Source organism: Bombina bombina, chromosome 3 (genome assembly GCF_027579735.1).
Source record: "Bombina bombina isolate aBomBom1 chromosome 3, aBomBom1.pri, whole genome shotgun sequence".
NCBI classification, from domain to species: domain Eukaryota; kingdom Metazoa; phylum Chordata; class Amphibia; order Anura; family Bombinatoridae; genus Bombina; species Bombina bombina.
The window spans coordinates 6,973,426-6,993,906 of NC_069501.1; the positions used below are offsets into that span (position 1 = coordinate 6,973,426).

General features: G+C 42.9%; 1 protein-coding gene across 1 annotated transcript in view; it reads right to left on the bottom strand.

Moving 5' to 3' along the window:
* VPS28 (VPS28 subunit of ESCRT-I) overlaps positions 1-20,481 on the bottom strand; it is a 103,211-nt gene that overhangs the window by 53,483 nt on the left and 29,247 nt on the right. The window contains exon 5 of the mRNA XM_053705707.1: positions 19,919-20,008. Within this exon, the coding sequence (XP_053561682.1) occupies positions 19,919-20,008 (90 nt within the window). The remainder of the gene's footprint in view (positions 1-19,918; positions 20,009-20,481) is intronic.

A 20,481-nucleotide genomic window follows, 5' to 3' on the forward strand; every position in this document is an offset into this window, starting at 1 on the left:
ATGATCCTAGGCTAGAGTGAGCATTGCAAATTAACCCTAAGGACCCCCTGTTAACCCTGTAAACAATGTCCATTTTCCACCCCTTTCAATGCATAATTGTGCTGCCACATTCTGAACTGCAGTGTAAAGTAGTCACTTAAGGGGTTACAACTTGCAAATAAATAAAATACAATAAACATTTTTATTATAAAAGGTGTATGTAATACTTGTGGCAATAAGCTTAGAAGCTAAGCAAGCAGTGGACTCACAGGACTCAATAATATATATGATCAGATTCACACAAAGGAGGAGTCCATGATTGATTTGATTCAGGAGTCTCAAGCTGAAGCAACTAGCAGCAGAGAGCAGACACAGCAACTCAGGACTCATTCTAAATGATTCAGAATCGCTGCGTCTGTACTGAATCTGCGATTCTTCTGCTCTGCCTCTCAAGGGCATCACGTGATCAGTAGGTGAACTGATGAATCGGTTCATGAACCGGTTCAGCTAATCGAACCGTCCGAAATGAACCGATTCATCAGGATGAACCGAACTTCACATCACTAGACCAGGGCTATCGTGGCTGAGACCAGGGCTATCGTGGCTGAGACCAGGGTCAAGCCAGTGGCTGTATCTCCCCCAGCTGGGCTGGTCTGAGTGGGCTCCCAGGCAGGTAGTGTCCCCTCTGCCTGTCTGCTTCTAGGCAGGAATAGATCCCTCTGCCTCACTGCACACTTCCAGCAGATAGCATGCCCTCTGGTTTCTTCTAGGCAGGAATAGATCACTCTGCCTTGCTGCTCCTTTCAGGCAGGTAACGTCCCCTCTGCCACACTCCTTTCTTCAGGTAGGTATTGATTCCTTTGCCTGCACTGTCTTTAAAAAGACAATTGGGGCTCACAAGGCCAGCTCTTTGCATAGAGGCCCACAGACCCTGTAGCAGGTCTCTCTTGCAGGGAGAGGGTGCAGCCAGAATGCAGGGTCAGAACCTCTGCAACTGGTAAACCTGAAAGAATCAGACAGGACTACCTGTTCCAGAATGAACTACTACTATTGCTTTATTTCACTCAGGACTAGCTTTTACAAACACACCAGTAAGCTTATGGTGACACACTCCTTAAAATAAGCATAGAAAAACATATAGTAAACAATATAATAAAGCAATATAACTTTGCCAACAGGATGGAGGATTTAGGTAGTTCTAAAAAGTAAAAACAACATTTATCTGTTAATATTTTCGCTTATGCAAATATATGCAAATTAGTCATTCCTTCTCCTGTGTCCATTTTGGTGGTGAGCTTGCAACCAATAGATGGCGCTGTTATGATGTTTTTGGGATAGTTCAACCAATAGATGGCACTGTGTCACACATTGTCCATGTATGTGACTAGGGAAACGTCACACATAGTTTTCTATCCCCTCCTAGTGACGACACAATGATGGCCACCAGTTCCAGTATAGAATATCTACATAGTCCTCAATCGGGAAACCAGACCCATAGCCAGCAGGTAATAAGATATCTCCAATTTATTCCACCTTAGACCTACACCTATGATTCCTAAAATCAAAATACTTTCCCACAACGTTAGGGGACTCAACACTGACATTAAGAGAAAGGTAGCGATGTCACAATATATATCCCTACAGTCTACCGTACTATTCCTCCAGGAGACCCATCTACTTAAAGATAATATTCCCAAATATTGGGCAAAACACTACAATACACACTTCCACGCAACGGCACCTACTAAAAAGAGGCACCTCCATCCTTATACACTACTCAATCAACTTTATACATGACTACACATTAGCAGATACGGAGGGGAGATATTTGATTGTTAAAGGCCGAATGCTAGACTCTGAAGTAACCTTATGCAACATTTACGCACCAAACGAAAACCAACACAACTTTTTTAGTCATATTTCTCAATTACTCACACAATGGTCACATACCAAAATAATCTTAGCTGGTGATTTTAATATTACCATGGCGCCCCTTAGCTCGACCAACAATAAACCACTATCCAACAAACTCCTAAGACACAATCGCATAGTTAAATCAATCCAAGATTCTCTAATGCCTCACTCTTTGATCGAGACTTGGTACACCTTGTACGGTACAACAGCGGATACTACATTCTATTCGGCAGCACACAAGTCTTATATAAGGTTAGACTATATTTATACCAGCCAGATACTCCAACCCCTATTGCTAAGCTCACAAATTCACGCCTGTGTCTGGTCAGACCATTCAATTGTCACTCTAGAGGTCGATGGATTCTGGGATCCGCATAGAAGTAGAACCTGGACCTATGACCCCACATACCTCAAAAAAACCCAAAAATATGAAAGCAAACTACGACATACGATAGAATACTGGCACATAAATATGGAAACCACAACCAACCCAATAAATACATGGGCAGCACACAAGGCGGTCATAAGGGGGTTACTTATTAAAGAAAAAACAATACAAAACAAGCTATACAAACAACACCAGGCACAATTATACAAAGAAATTGAAACCCTAGAAAGGCAACACAAGCTCACTAATAAGAGGGCCACCCTGCAAGCCCTCCACATTAAAAAAAACGAATTAGCTTCTCTTCTCAATGCACAGGCAACCAGGGCTATACAAAAATTAAAATCACAATATTTCATATTAGCTAATAAGCCAGATAAATATATGTCCTATAAGATTAGAGAACGGTGTAGAGCCTCAGCAATTCCATTGATTGAAACAGTGCATAACACTACAACCTCACACCCACAAGAAATAGTAGACACTTTCACAACTTATTATAGTACACTTTATGACGGGAAGAAGGTAAATCACAACCGGAGGACAGCAATTCTGACCTCTGCCTTTTTTTACCACACCCCACTACAAACTGTCTCTAAAGAACATACAAAAGCTTTTTGTTGAGGGCCATTAAGGACCTCAAACCGGTTAAAGCAGCAGGCCCGGATGGATTTCCGGGCGAATATTATAAATTATTTAAAGTTGCACTGGTCCCACACCTTACCAAATTCTGCAATTACATTATGGAGGGCAGCCCTGTCCCACCAGAACTACTGAGCACAAAAATAGTAGTTATACCTAAACCTGCGAGAGACCACACAAAATGTCAAAACTACCGCCCAATTTCCCTAATCAATCAAGATCTCAAAATTTTCACGAAAATAATAGCCAATCGACTTAAATTGATCGTTCCCCACCTGGTTCATCCGGATCAGGTGGGCTTTATAAAAGGTAGGGAAGCCCCGGACAACATACGGAGGATAACTAATCTAATCCAGACCCTAGGAAAAACAAGAACGCCTTCTCTGCTCCTCTCTTTGGATGCTGAGAAGGCGTTCGATAGAATTAATTGGGAATACATGTTTCTAACTCTACATAAGATGGGGTTTAGAGGTCCCTTTATAAAAGCCCTGCAGGCCATATACTCTCTCCCGGGGGCCCAAGTAGCCTCGGCAGGTTACAAATCGAAAAACTTCCCAATACTCAATGGTACTAGACAGGGCTGCCCTCTATCGCCATTGCTCTTTGCCCTATGCATAGAGCCATCAGCAGTTAGGATCCGCGCACAACCGGACATAGAGGGGGTCAAAATAGCCACGTCAGAATATAAACTAGCTCTCTTTGCGGACGACATATTACTGACAATCACCAACCCACTTATATCACTTCCCAACCTATACGACACCTTAGAGACTTTTTCTACAATCTCAGGTTTCAAGATAAACGCTGAAAAATGCGAGGCCCTTCCCATCGCAATCCCACTTCAGACCCAAACACTTCTTGAAGCAAATTTTAACTTCAAATGGATGAAAAACAAAATAAAATACTTGGGAATACACCTCCCGACAGACAATCAGCTACTATACAAGTGTAATTATACCCCACTGCTCAGACAGATAAAACAAGAACTGATGAAATGGAGAGGGTACAACTTCTCCTGGCTGGGAAGAGTAGCAGCTGTGAAAATGAATGCTCTCCCACGGATCCTATACTTGTTTCGGGCCTTACCCATCAAAATAGTTAAAGCAGAAGTAGAAACACTACAGACAGACATACTAAATTTCATTAGAGGAAGCAAAACAGCTAGAATATCGAAAGCAATAATGGGTAGACATAGGATATGGGGGGGGGGGGGGGGATGGGAGTCCCAAATCTACTAGACTACTACAACGCGTCCAGACTAGCCCAAGATACTTTGCTTCTAAAAAGATCCAGGGAGGTCATATGGCCACCCCTCGAAAAGGAGGTGGGGGATGGTATGAAATAGACTCAATCATATGGGACTCAGGGGGCTCACAATCTAATAGGGAACTCCCAAGACCCTTTACTGCAGATCTCATAGGGGAGACTTGGAAGACAGCGAGAACTAAAATTAATCCCCTACCACAGCACTCTCTATTTATCCCAATAAGATATATATTACACAGTGAATTATGGTCTCAACTTAGGAAATGGGAGAACAAGGGCCTTTATAGGGTGGCGGATTGTTTGATGGGCAAGAAAACATTATCACATAACCAGCTGCAAACGAAATTAGACCCGATAAAGCTACATTGGTATATGTATGTGCAACTAAACTCTGCTATACAGACTTATTTAAAAAAAAAAAAATCGGTAACAAGACCCCCACGATATTAGAAACCTTCACCAGATCCGAGGACCGCATTAAACACTATTTCCATACTGTACTTGGCTATTCAATCCTCCTCAGGTACCTCCAAAACCTCTATTATGTTAGCGTGGGAAAATGAATTGCATATACATAAAGATGTAAAGGATTGGGAGAAACTCTTTCAGAGTGCTGACAAAGGCCTCTGGAGTGTAGACCTTAGAGAGAATGTGACAAAGACCATCTTTAGATGGTTATGAAGCAAAAACATAATTTATGCTTACCTGATAAATTTATTTCTCTTGTAGTGTATCCAGTCCACGGATCATCCATTACTTGTGGGATATTCTCCTTCCCAACAGGAAGTTGCAAGAGGATCACCCACAACAGAGCTGCTATATAGCTCCTCCCCTCACTGCCATATCCAGTCATTCGACCGAAACAAGCCGAGAAAGGAGAAACCATAGGGTGCAGTGGTGACTGTAGTTTAATTAAAATTTAGACCTGCCTTAAAAAGACAGGGCGGGCCGTGGACTGGATACACTACAAGAGAAATAAATTTATCAGGTAAGCATAAATTATGTTTTCTCTTGTTAAGTGTATCCAGTCCACGGATCATCCATTACTTGTGGGATACCAATACCAAAGCTAAAGTACACGGATGATGGGAGGGACAAGGCAGGAACCACTGCCTGTAGAACCTTTCTCCCAAAAACAGCCTCCGAAGAAGCAAAAGTATCAAATTTGTAAAATTTTGAAAAGGTATGAAGCGAGGACCAAGTCGCAGCCTTGCAAATCTGTTCAACAGAGGCCTCATTTTTAAAGGCCCAGGTGGAAGACACAGCTCTAGTAGAATGAGCTGTAATTCTTTCAGCGGGCTGCTGTCCAGCAGTCTCATAGGCTAAACGGATTACACTCTGAAGCCAAAAAGAAAGAGAGGTTGCCGAGGCCTTTTGACCTCTCCTCTGTCCAGAGTAAACAACAAACAGGTTAGATGTTTGACGAAAATCTTTAGTAGCCTGCAAGTAAAACTTCAAGGCACGGGCTACGTCTAGATTATGCAAAAGACGTTCCTTCTTTGAAGAAGGATTAGGACATAACGATGGAACAACAATCTCTTGATTGATATTCTTGTTAGAAACCACCTTAGGTAAAAACCCAGGTTTTGTACGCAGAACTACTTTATCTGAATGAAAGATCAGATAAGGAGAATCACAATGTAAGGCAGATAACTCCGAGACTCTTCGAGCCGAGGAAATAGCCATCAGAAAAAGAACTTTCCATGATAGAAGTTTGATATCAATAGAATGAAGGGGTTCAAACAGAACCCCTTGAAGAACTTTAAAAAACAAGTTTAAGCTCCATGGGGGAGCAGCAGGTTTAAACACAGGCTTAATTCTAACTAAAGCCTGACAAAATGCCTGAACGTCTGGAACTTCTGCCAGACGCTTGTGTAAAAGAATAGACAGTGCAGAAATCTGTCCCTTTAAAGAACTAGCTGATAATCCTTTGTCCAAACCCTCTTGGAGGAAGGACAATATTCTAGGAATCCTAACCCTACTCCATGAGTAATTCTTGGATTCACACCAATGAAGATATTTACGCCATATCTTGTGGTAAATTTTCCTGGTGACAGGCTTTCGTGTCTGTATTAAGGTATCAATTACTGACTCGGAGAAGCCACGCTTTGATAGGATCAAGCGTTCAATCTCCATGCAGTCAGCCTCAGAGAAAGTAGATTTGGATGATTGAAAGGACCTTGTATTAGAAGGTCTTGTCTCAGAGGCAGAGTCCATGGTGGAAAGGATGACATGTCCACTAGGTCTGCATACCAGGTCCTGCGTGGCCACGCAGGCGCTATCAATATCACCGATGCTCTCTCCTGTTTGATTTTGGCAATCAGACGAGGGAGCAGAGGAAACGGTGGAAACACATAAGCCAGGTTGAAGAACCAAGGCGCTGCTAGAGCATCTATCAGTGCCGCTTCTGGGTCCCTGGACCTGGATCCGTAACAAGGAAGCTTGGCGTTCTGGCGAGACGCCATGAGATCCAGTTCTTGTTTGCCCCAACGGGGAACCAGTTGAGCAAACACCTCCGGATGGAGTTCCCACTCCCCCGGATGAAAAGTCTGACGACTTAGAAAATCCGCCTCCCAGTTCTCTACCCCTGGGATATGGATCGCTGACAGGTGGCAAGAGTGAGTCTCTGCCCATCGAATTATCTTGGAGACTTCTGACATCGCTAGGGAACTCCTGGTTCCCCCTTGATGGTTGATGTAAGCCACAGTCGTGATGTTGTCCGACTGAAATCTGATGAACCTCAGTGTTGCTAACTGAGGCCAAGCTAGAAGAGCATTGAATATTGCTCTTAACTCCAGAATATTTATTGAGAGGAGTTTCTCCTCCTGAGTCCATGAACCCTGAGCCTTCAGGGAGTTCCAGACTGCACCCCAACCTAGAAGGCTGGCATCTGTTGTTACAATGGTCCAATCTGGCATGCGAAAGGTCATACCTTTGGACAGGTGGACCCGAGATAACCACCAGAGAAGAGAATCTCTGGTTTCCTGATCCAGATTTAGTAGAGGGGACAAATCTGTGTAATCCCCATTCCACTGACTGAGCATGCATAATTGCAGCGGTCTGAGATGCAGGCGCGCAAATGGCACTATGTCCATCGCCGCTACCATTAAGCCGATCACTTCCATGCACTGAGCCACCGTGGGGCGCGAAATGGAGTGAAGAACACAGCAAGCATTTAGAAGTTTTGATAACCTGGACTCCGTCAGGTAAATTTTCATTTCTATAGAATCTATCAGAGTCCCTAGGAAGGAAACCCTTGTGAGAGGAGATAGAGAACTCTTTTCTTCGTTCACTTTCCACCCATGCGACCTCAGAAATGCCAGAACTATCTCTGTATGAGACTTGGCAACTTGAAAGCTTGACGCCTGTATCAGGATGTCGTCTAGGTAAGGAGCCACCGCTATGCCTCGCGGTCTTAGAACCGCCAGAAGTGAGCCCAGAACCTTTGTAAACATTCTGGGGGCTGTAGCCAACCCGAATGGAAGAGCTACAAACTGGTAATGCCCGTCTAGAAAGGCAAACCTCAGGAACCGATAATGATTCTTGTGAATCGGAATGTGAAGGTAGGCATCCTTTAAGTCCACTGTGGTCATGTACTGACCCTCTTGGATCATGGGTAAAATGGTTCGAATAGTTTCCATCTTGAATGATGGAACTCTGAGGAATTTGTTTAGGATCTTTAGATCCAAAATTGGTCTGAAGGTTCCCTCTTTTTTGGGAACCACAAACAGATTTGAATAAAATCCCTGTCCTTGTTCCGCCCGCGGAACTGGATGGATCACTCCCATTACAAGGAGGTCTTGCACGCAGCTTAGGAATGCCTCTTTCTTTATCTGGTTTGCAGATAATCTTGAAAGGTGAAATCTCCCTTGTGGAGGAGAAGCTTTGAAGTCCAGAAGATATCCCTGAGATATGATCTCCAACGCCCAGGGATCCTGAACATCTCTTGCCCACGCCTGGGCGAAGAGAGAGAGTCTGCCCCCTACTAGATCCGTTGTCGGATAGGGGGCCGCTCCTTCATGCTGTCTTGGAGGCAGCAGCAGGCTTTCTGGCCTGCTTGCCCTTGTTCCAGGGCTGGTTAGGTTTCCAGGCCTGCTTGGATTGAGCAAAAGTTCCCTCTTGTTTCGAAGCAGAGGGAGTTGATCCTGCACCTGCCTTGAAATTTCAAAAGGCACGAAAATTAGACTGTTTGGCCCTTGATTTGGCCCTGTCCTGAGGAAGGGTATGACCCTTACCTCCAGTAATGTCAGCAATAATTTCTTTCAAACCAGGCCCGAATAAGGTCTGCCCCTTGAAAGGAATGTTGAGTAATTTAGACTTTGAAGTCACATCAGCTGACCAGGATTTAAGCCATAGCGCTCTACGCACCTGGATGGCGAATCCGGAATTCTTAGCCGTTAGTTTAGTCAAATGAACAATGGCATCAGAAACAAATGAGTTAGCTAGCTTAAGCGTTCTAAGCTTGTCAATAATTTCAGTCAATGGAGCTGTATGGATGGCCTCTTCCAGGGCCTCAAACCAGAACGCCGCCGCAGCAGTGACAGGCGCAATGCATGCAAGGGGCTGTAAAATAAAACCTTGTTGAATAAACATTTTCTTAAGGTAACCCTCTAATTTTTTATCCATTGGATCTGAAAAAGCACAACTGTCCTCAACCGGGATAGTGGTACGCTTTGCTAAAGTAGAAACTGCTCCCTCCACCTTAGGGACTGTCTGCCATAAGTCCCGTGTAGTGGCATCGATTGGAAACATTTTTCTAAATATAGGAGGTGGGGAAAAGGGCACACCAGGTCTATCCCACTCCTTACTAATAATTTCTGTAAGCCTTTTAGGTATTGGAAAAACATCAGTACTCACCGGCACTGCATAGTATTTATCCAGTCTACACAATTTCTCTGGAATTGCAACTGTGTTACAGTCATTCAGAGCAGCTAATACCTCCCCAAGCAATACACGGAGGTTCTCAAGCTTAAATTTAAAATTAGAAATCTCTGAATCTGGTCTCCCCGATTCAGAGACGTCACCCACAGACTGAAGCTCTCCGTCCTCAGGTTCTGCATATTGTGACGCAGTATCAGACATGGCTCTTACAGCATCTACGCGCTCTGTATCTCGTCTAACCCCAGAGCTATCGCGCTTGCCTCTCAATTCAGGCAATCTGGCTAATACCTGTGACAGGGTATTATTCATGATTGCAGCCATGTCCTGCAAAGTAATCGCTATGGGCGTCCCTGATGTACTTGGCGCCATATTAGCGTGCGTCCCTTGAGCGGGAGGCGAAGGGTCCGACACGCGGGGAGAGTTAGTCGGCATAACTTCCACCTCGACAGACCCCTCTGGTGACAATTCTTTTATAGATAAAGACTGATCTTTACTGTTTAAGGTGAAATCAATACATTTAGTACACATTCTCCTATGGGGCTCCGCCATGGCTTTTAAACATAATGAACAAGTAGTTTCCTCTGTGTCAGACATGTTTGTACAGACTAGCAATGAGACTAGCAAGCTTGGAAAACACTTTAAACCAAGTTAACAAGCAATATAAAAAACGTTACTGTGCCTTTAAGAGAAACAAATTTTGGCAAAATTTGAAATAACAGTGAAAAAAGGCAGTTATACTAACGAAATTTTTACAGTGTATGTAACAAGTTAGCAGAGCATTGCACCCACTTGCAAATGGATGATTAACCCCTTAATACCAAAACCGGAATAATAAATGACAAAAACGTTTTTAAACACAGTCACAACAACTGCCACCGGTCTACTGTGGTTGTTACCCTCCTCAAACACGACTTTTGAAGCCTTTTGAGCCCTTCAGAGATCTCCTGTATCATGCAGAAGGAAGCTGAGTGTCTGTCTAATTTTAGCTGCGCAGAAAAGCGCTAAAATAGGCCCCTCCCACACATATTACAACAGTGGAAAGCCTCAGGAAACTGTTTCTAGGCAAAAATCAAGCCAGCCATGTGGAGAAAAAAACTAGGCCCCAATAAGTTTTGTCACCAAACATATATAAAAACGATTAACATGCCAGCAAACGTTTTATATTACACTTTTATAAGAGTATGTATCTCTGTTAATAAGCCTGATAAATCACTGCATTTAGGCTCAACTTACATTAATCCGGTATCAGCAGCATTTTTCTAGCAAATTCCATCCCTAGAAATATGTTAACTGCACATACCTTATTGCAGGAAAACCTGCACGCCATTCCCCTTCTGAAGTTACCTCACTCCTCAGAATATGTGAGAACGGCAATGGATCTTAGTTACTTCTGCTAAGATCATAGAAATCACAGGCAGATTCTTCTTCTAATGCTGCCTTTGATAAAACAGTACACTCCGGTACCATTTAAAAATAACAAACTTTTGATTGAAGTTAAAAAACTAACTATAATACACCACTTTCCTCTTACTACGTCCATCTTTGTTGAGAGTTGCAAGAGAATGACTGGATATGGCAGTGAGGGGAGGAGCTATATAGCAGCTCTGCTGTGGGTGATCCTCTTGCAACTTCCTGTTGGGAAGGAGAATATCCCACAAGTAATGGATGATCCGTGGACTGGATACACTTAAGAGAAAAGGGTGTTTCAATGGCACTGCCTAATCGGTAGTTATGACTACACCCTAGATTGATTACTAGTTATATTACATATAATCTCAGGGTAGGTGGTGCTGTGTATTATTTGAATTTCAAAGAAAAACCATGGGCAGAGATGACCATTAAAGAATACACTTTTAGCACTCTTGTAGACTTTTGTGACACAAATTATGTGTATATATTGTGAAAAGATTGGATACCAAATGGTAAGGGGAGTTCGCTTGAATCTTTAAAACATAACTTTTATTAAATACGCAAAAAACAGGAGATAAAATAAAGGGATGTGCAATTAAAAACAATAGCTTCCTGGGGCGTGATAAAAGGCGGTCACTTGTATCACAATCAATGCCTAAATATAGCGGCTAAGAGTTGTTATGCATACTTGAGTATTCTGTAGTACAACCTGCAAGTGTATAGTAACACTCTGCAAATAAAAGTAATTAGGTTTGCTGGTGTTATAGATAAACACACAATAACTAATTGGTTTGCAGAAGTTGTATTCAGCAACTATACCTTGTGGGTTAAGGACATGTGTCCAGTACTCTCTGAGTATTACCCAGAGTGTGTGTTAGCACAAATTACTGTTGATTAAGATTTAGCACAACAGTGCATAGAGCATAAATATCATTTACTAAAAGATCAGTGTTATTAGTGCATACTTAGGTATCCATGTTAGTCAGTTCCAGGCATCACTGGGTTAATCATTGTGTCTTGTCCAGTCAATATTGGCTGAATATTAGCCCAAGATGCCATGAATTGAGTTTAGTACGGCGGTGCATAAAGTATAATTATCATTTACTTAAAGATCAGTGTGATTGGTGCATACTTAGGTATTCATGTTTGCCGGTTCTAGACATCACAGAGTTAAACACTATGCCTTGTCCAGTCAAGATAGTAAAGCGTGTGACACCTGGTATGGTGTAATAATATGACTTTTAAAGCAACAGTGGTTTCTTTGCAAATAATTGCTAGATGATCTAGTGTACCCTCAATTGCAAAAAGTTTAAAGGAGTATTGATTTGTTTGGCCTGTGTAGTATATTATAATAAAATATTGGATTGCAGGTTTCCTTAACAATGATTGGATTTGCACAGTACTGTCTCAAAGATAACTGCGTTTACACGGCAGACATATAGTGTTAGTCTAAAGATGATTAACTTCGGCAATAATAGTAAAAATAATTGCCTTGCTGTGTCTCATATAGCAAGTAAAGACCAATCTCTGGTGCTGCGCTGCTTTTTATTCCAATTAAAGTGTTTAAACACTATTAGGCAACATATACTTTTGCCAAATTAGTTTCTGGCGGTATGAGTAGTGCTCCAAGGCTGTCTATATTTACACAGCATAGTATAATGTTTATCTAAAGATAATTAGTTTGCTGTGTGCTATATATTGTGTAAAAAACAGTATCTAGTACTTCACTGATCTTTATATCTGTTGTACTAGATTACACGATTGACCAAAGTAAACTTATTGCTGAAATAATTTGTAGCAAAGTATCAAGTAATATGCTGCAAGCGTTGCTAATGGCTTGCCTCTGTAACACATATGAATCAATGATACAGCCAGTATTAGGCTTGCACAATAGCCCTCTGTGGCTGAGAAAGTTAAATAGTATTACGCTCTAATGTGCTCCGATATAGTGTGAATGCTAACACAAGTATGCGGTTATGATCCACTCAATCGTATCTAACAGCAGTCTCCTACATAATCTCTATAACATGTATGTGAAGTAATCTATATATACATAGTGATAAATTGGAGAGCGCTGTGGCGGCAGATCAAATAGTACCATTACCAACAAGTTGTACCCCAGATTTAGCTAACTCTAACATACACAGGAGCTCCCTGACTCCTCACCATTGCCCTAACATGTTTCGCCGTTCACACGGCTTTCTCAAAGGGGGTGTTGTAGGAGACTGCTGTTAGATACGATTGAGCGGATCATAACCGCATACTTGTGTTAGCATTCACGCTATATCGGAGCACATTAGAGCGTAATACTATTTAACTTTCTCAGCCACAGAGGGCTATTGTGCAAGCCTAATGCTGGTTGTATCATTGATTCATATGTGTTACAGAGGCAAGCCATTAGCAACGCTTGCAGCATATTACTTGATACTTTGCTACAAATTATTTCAGCAATAAGTTTACTTTGGTCAATCGTGTAATTTAGTACAACAGATATAAAGATCAGTGAAGTACTAGATACTGTTTTTTACACAATATATAGCACACAGCAAACTAATTATCTTTAGATAAACATTATACTATGCTGTGTAAATACAGATAGCCTTGGGGCACTACTCATACCGAAAGAAACTAATTTGGCAAAAGTATATGTTGCCTAATAGTGTTTAAACACTTTAATTGGAATAAAAAGCAGCGCAGCACCAGAGATTGGTCTTTACTTGCTATATGAGACACAGCAAGGCAATTATTTTTACTATTATTGCCGAAGTTAATCATCTTTAGACTAACACTATATGTCTGCCGTGTAAACGCAGTTATCTTTGAGACAGTACTGTGCAAATCCAATCATTGTTAAGGAAACCTGCAATCCAATATTTTATTATAATATACCATACAGGCCAAACGAATCAATACTCCTTGCAACTTTTTGCAATTGAGGGTACACTAGATCATCTAGCAATTATTTGCAAAGAAACCACTGTTGCTTTAAAAGTCATATTATTACACCATACCAGGTGTCACACGCTTTACTATCTTGACTGGACAAGGCATAGTGTTTAACTCTGTGATGTCTAGAACCGGCAAACATGAATACCTAAGTATGCACCAATCACACTGATCTTTAAGTAAATGATAATTATACTTTATGCACCGCCGTACTAAACTCAATTCATGGCATCTTGGGCTAATATTCAGCCAATATTGACTGGACAAGACACAATGATTAACCCAGTGATGCCTGGAACTGACTAACATGGATACCTAAGTATGCACTAATAACACTGATCTTTTAGTAAATGATATTTATGCTCTATGCACTGTTGTGCTAAATCTTAATCAACAGTAATTTGTGCTAACACACACTCTGGGTAATACTCAGAGAGTACTGGACACATGTCCTTAACCCACAAGGTATAGTTGCTGAATACAACTTCTGCAAACCAATTAGTTATTGTGTGTTTATCTATAACACCAGCAAACCTAATTACTTTTATTTGCAGTGTGTTACTATACACTTGCAGGTTGTACTACAGAATACTCAAGTATGCATAACAACTCTTAGCCGCTATATTTAGGCATTGATTGTGATACAAGTGACCGCCTTTTATCACGCCCCAGGAAGCTATTGTTTTTAAATGCACATCCCTTTATTTTATCTCCTGTTTTTTGAGTATTTAATAAAAGTTATGTTTTAAAGATTCAAGCGAACTCCCCTTACCATTTGGTATCCAATCTTTTCACAATATATACACATCTTTAGATGGTATAGGACACCCGTGAGAACAGCACACATGCACCCACAATGTAGTAGACTGTGCTATAGAGGATGCGGTGAACTGGGAACATATAGACACATGTGGTGGGATTGCAGGGAGGTCAAAAAGATCTGGAGACAATTGTCCTCCTTTCTCAGTTAAGTTCTGGAAGAGGAACTCAATCTTTCGATACAACAGGCCCTTCTACAGGAGTACATAAGCACCTATAACAAATATAGCAACACTTTTATCAGAATCCTTTGTCACTAGAACGTGTATAGCCAGATACTGGGAGACTGGAACTCCCACATGGACTGAGATTTACAATAAAATACAGCATACATACACCATGTATGATTTGGCTGCAGGATTGTTAGATAACAAAGAGGTAGTTAGATAAAGATTGTGTCGTCACCCCTCACCCCTCCCTACACTGACTTTTTTTACTCCTATTTTTTCTCTCTCTTTCCTTTTTTGTATACACAGAGAGACAGAGATGGAAACAACACCCTAAAAAACGGAAGGTTGCTGGACTAAGTTGTATTATATTAGGAATTATTGAATACTTGCACCCAAACGATGATAAAGTGCATATAACGATGCCTTTAGAAAGTCTTATGCTTTACATGTAAGAAAGCGAGACAGTCAGTATAAGTTATAAACAGGAAATGACCAAAGTCCTATGTGGTTCAAAGTCTTTGTTTGTTATTATTAAAGGGACAGTTCACCCAAAAATGTTCTTCCCTTTAAAATTATTCCCAATGATCCATTTTACCTGCTAGAGTGTATTACATTGTTTACAAGTAGCTCCTTTACTCCTTTTTAAGCATTTGAAAAAGCTGATTTAGCCTGTGTTATAGCCACCTATACTGAAAGTTTCGATACTGGAGTATATGCTATTGACAAGCCTAAGTAAACACAGCCAGCAAAAGAAGTTACACTCTCAGTGGGGTGCAGGATAGTTAAACAATAAAATGATAATTTTCCATTGTTCTCTCTATGTATTGAGCTTTGGTGTTGCAGACAAATATAAGATAAGGAAGCAAGTGTGTTTACACAAAGTTATAACATAATGAGATCTGATATTACCTTTAAGTTCAACCCATTGTAATAGGCTGTGGTTTCAAAGCACAAAACCAGCTACTTCATATACACAAACCTGGAAATGCATCCTGGAATTCTCAAATATTTTATACTCTACAGCTGGTATAACAAGTCATTTAAAATACATTAATGGAAAAACACTTTTACAGTGTACTGCCCCTTTAAGGAACGGCTTACCTCTGATGTCAGAGTTCTTGTCTGGTCACGTGACCACTCCCAACCAATCCCGGATCCTCTATTGCCGGTTATGTTAGTGAATGAAGAGTTTTATGCTGATTATGACCCCAACAGATTCTTGCACATTCATTTTTTAAATCAATTTGTGCTGCACTACGGTTCTGGTTGAATCCGTTTGCATGGACTGGACATGAGTTATATACTGCTAGCCCCTAGCATTACAAACGATGGGGTCACAGCAGCCTTATTTTGGATATACACATCTTTGGAGTACTTCCGAGGGCCAAGTGGAGTGTCTGTATTGTTAGGCCACTGATTTTCAAACCTGTCCTCAGACCTCCCTAACAGGCCACGTTTTGAGGATATATGAACTCAAGCACAGGTGAAATAATCAGCTTATTAGTAAAAACATGGTTATTTTACCTGCTCTCATGCAAGGTAATCCTGAAAACCTGGCCTGTTGGGGAGGCTTGAGGGTAGGTTTGAAAACAAGTGTGTTAGATAGACACCTTAGAAACACTGAGAAGAACGTATTGACAAAATTACTTTAGAAAACCGTTGGGGTCGTGGTGTATAAATTCATCCACCAATAAAAAAGTGCTGTCCAGAGTACTGAAACCAAAAAAAATGCTTAGATGCCTTCTTTTTCAAATAATGATAGCAAGAGAACGAAGAAAAATTGATAATAGGAGTAAATGAGAAAGTTGCTTAAAATTGCATGCTCTTTCTGAATTACAAAAGAAAAAATTTGGGTTCAGTGTCCCTTTAAGGCCATAATAGACCTTAATCAACCTGCATCAACTTCAGAACGTTACATAAATGTCAACATAAAAATCTTCATGCACTAACATACCCCATATACTGACAGACGTGCACCCCTCACACCTCTATACTGAGGGACGTACGCCCCCTAACACCTCTATACTGACAGACGTGCACCCCATAGCATTCTATACTGAGGGACGTGCACCCCCTCACACCTCTATACTGACAGACGTGCACCCCCTCACACCTCTATACTGAGGGACGTGCACCCCCGAACACCTCTATACTGACAGATGTGAACCCCCTAACATTCTATACTGACAGATGTGCACCACCTCACACCTCTATACCGACAGACGTGCACCCCCTAACATTCTATACTGACAGACGTGCACCCCTGTGACACACATATCCCAACATGCACCCCTCTCAAACATGTATACCGACAGATGTGCACTCCCCTAACATTCTATACTGACAGACGTGCACCCCCTAAAATTTTATACTGACAGACGTGCACCCCCTAACATTCTATACTGACAGACGTGCACCCCCTAACATTCTATACTGACAGATGTGCACCCCTCCACACACCTCTATACCAACAGAAGTGCACCCCTCAGACATGTATACTGACAGATGTGCACCCCCCTTACACCACTATACCGACAGACGTGCACCCTTCAACACCCCTATACCAACAGAAGAGCACCCCTCTTACACACGTATACCGACAGATGTGCACCCCCATCACACCTCTGTATACGTGTGTGAGAGGGGTGCACATCTGTCGGTATAGAGGTGTGTGTACGTCTGTCGGCATACATGTGTGAGGGGGGTGCATGTCTGTTGGTATAGAGGTGTAAGGGGGTTCACATCTGTCTGTATACGTGTGTGAGAAGGGTGCACATCTGTCGGTATAGAGGTGTAAGGGGGTTCACATCTGTCAGTATACGTGTGTGAGAGGGGTGCACGTCTGTTGGTATAGAGGTGTAAGGGGGTTCACATCTGTATGTGTGTGTGAGAAGGGTGCACATCTGTCGGTATAGAGGTGTAAGGGGGTTCACATCTGTCAGTATACGTGTGTGAGAGGGGTGCGCGTCTGTCGGTATAGAGGTGTAAGGGGGGTTCACATCTGTCAGTATACATGTGTGAGAAGGGTGCACGTCTGTTGGTATAGAGGTGTAAGGGGGGTTCACATCTGTCAGTATACATGTGTGAGAAGGGTGCACGTCTTGGTATAGAGGTGTAAGGGGGGTTCACATCTGTCAGTATACATGTGTGAGAAGGGTGCACGTCTGTTGGTATAGAGGTGTAAGGGGGGTTCACATCTGTCAGTATACATGTGTGAGAAGGGTGCACGTCTTGGTATAGAGGTGTAAGGGGGTTCACATCTGTATGTGTGTGTGAGAAGGGTGCACATCTGTCGGTATAGAGGTGTAAGGGGGGTTCACATCTGTCAGTATACGTGTGTGAGAGGGGTGCACGTCTGTCGGTATAGAGGTGTAAGGGGGGTTCACATCTGTCAGTATACGTGTGTGAGAGGGGTGCACGTCTGTCGGTATAGAGGTGTAAGGGGGGTTCACATCTGTCAGTATACGTGTGTGAGAGGGGTGCACGTCTGTTGGTATAGAGGTGTAAGGGGGGTTCACATCTGTCAGTATACATGTGTGAGAAGGGTGCACGTCTTGGTATAGAGGTGTAAGGGGGGTTCACATCTGTATGTGTGTGTGAGAAGGGTGCACATCTGTCGGTATAGAGGTGTAAGGGGGTTCACATCTGTCAGTATACGTGTGTGAGGGGTGCACGTCTGTCGGTATAGAGGTGTAAGGGGGGTTCACATCTGTCAGTATACGTGTGTGAGAGGGGTGCACGTCTGTTGGTATAGAGGTGTAAGGGGGGTTCACATCTGTCAGTATACATGTGTGAGAAGGGTGCACGTCTTGGTATAGAGGTGTAAGGGGGGTTCACATCTGTCAGTATACGTGTGAGAGAGGGGTGCACGTCTGTCGATAGACAGATGTGCACCCCCCTCACCCTTCTGATTATTGCCTACTTTATGCTCCGGTGTGTGACACAGGATTATTATCGGTTATTTGTAGAGCGCCAACAGATTCCGCAGCGCTATAAACCTATACCCCTGATGCGTGACACAGGATCCCTTCTGATCACTGCTTGCCCTATTCCCCCCTGGTGTGTGACACAGGATCCCTTCTGATCACTGCTTGCCCTATTCCCCCCTGGTGTGTGACACAGGATCCCTTCTGATCACTGCCTGCCCTATACCCCTGGTGTGTGAAACAGGATCCCTTCTGATCACTGCCTGCTCTATACCACTGGTGTGTGACACAGGATCTCTTCTGATCAGTGCCTGCCCTATACCCCTGGTGTGTGACACAGGATCCCTTCTGATCACTGCTTGTCCTATACCACTGGTGTGTTACACAGGATCCCTTCTGATCACTGCTTGTCCTATACCACTGGTGTGTGACACAGGATCCCTTCGGATCACTGCCTGCCCTATACCCCTGGTGTGTGACACAGGATCCCTTTCTGATCACTGCTTGCCCTATACCACTGGTGTGTGACACAGGATCCCTTCTGATCACTGCCTGCCCTATACCCCTGGTGTGTGACACAGGATCCCTTTCTGATCACTGCTTGCCCTATACCACTGGTGTGTTACACAGGATCCCTTCTGATCACTGCTTGCCCTATACCACTGGTGTGTGACACAGGATCCCTTTCTGATCACTGCTTGCCCTATACCACTGGTGTGTGACACAGGATCCCTTTCTGATCACTGCTTGCCCTATACCACTGGTGTGTGACACAGGATCCCTTCTGATCACTGCCTGCCCTATACCACTGGTGTGTTACACAGGATCCCTTCTGATCACTGCTTGCCCTATACCACTGGTGTGTGACACAGGATCCCTTTCTGATCACTGCTTGCCCTATACCACTGGTGTGTGACACAGGATCCCTTTCTGATCACTGCTTGCCCTATACCACTGGTGTGTTACACAGGATCCCTTCTGATCACTGCTTGCCCTATACCACTGGTGTGTTACACAGGATCCCTTCTGATCACTGCTTGCCCTATACCACTGGTGTGTGACACAGGATCCCTTCTGATCACTGCCTGCCCTATACCCCTGGTGTGTGACACAGGATCTCTTCTGATCACTGTCAGAGAAGGGAATCATGTGCTCAGGATGCTAGTAGGTTCAGGAGTAATTCTTCTTTGAAGTAAGTGATCCATGGAACTTTTAATAAGAGGTTTGGTCCTGAGGACTTCTTAAAGGGTACTCTGTGCAAAACATTTACCTTTATTTAGTTATTTGTAATAGCGACGGTTGCCTGTAGGAATATGAATAACAAACATATTCTCAGTAGAAAAGTAACCAGGATAGCACTAATGAATCTCCCAGTGAGGTTTTGGTGAGACACACGTTGATCAGCTACAACTGGCACTTTAATTCTTACATATGTTTAGACATGGAAAATACAAAAATAAAGAAAGGATCAATTCCCCATACAGGTCATACTCTGCAGTGGGTATGTGGAACACTTTAAGGGGAAGCCCATTTGGTAGAACACAAAGCCAACAGCTAATGTACAGACACACGTCACTCACTCGCTGGGGGAGACACAGTCCTTGATATAAGCTTTCTCCAGTGCCTGCAGAGTTTTCACAACGGCAAACAATTCAGCCATGTTATCGTACCTGCAGAGAGAGGTGACACAAGGGCGTTAGTTATATTCACAGAAGTGAACAGCTACTAAAGCACATTCTACATGAATTTATCATAATAAATAGAGCTGTAAAGATATGCACAACAGTTGCCCAGTGTGCTCTCCTCCCTGTGTAAGCAAACACAGTTCCAGTCATAGGTTAACAAAGCCTGGGAACCCTACAATACTATATATAAAAATTGGTATGCAGAACAAACCACACCGCTGCCTTGGGAGCGCAGGCGTGCACAGATAAGCACACCGCTGCCTTGGGAGCACAGATAAGCACACCGCTGCCTTGGGAGCACAGATAAGCACACCGCTGCCTTGGGAGCACAGATAAGCACAAGGAAGCGGTGTGCTTATCTGTGCTCCCAAGGCAGCGGTGTGCTTATCTGTGCTCCCAAGGCAGCGGTGTGCTTATCTGTGCTCCCAAGGCAGCGGTGTGCTTATCTGCGCTCCCAA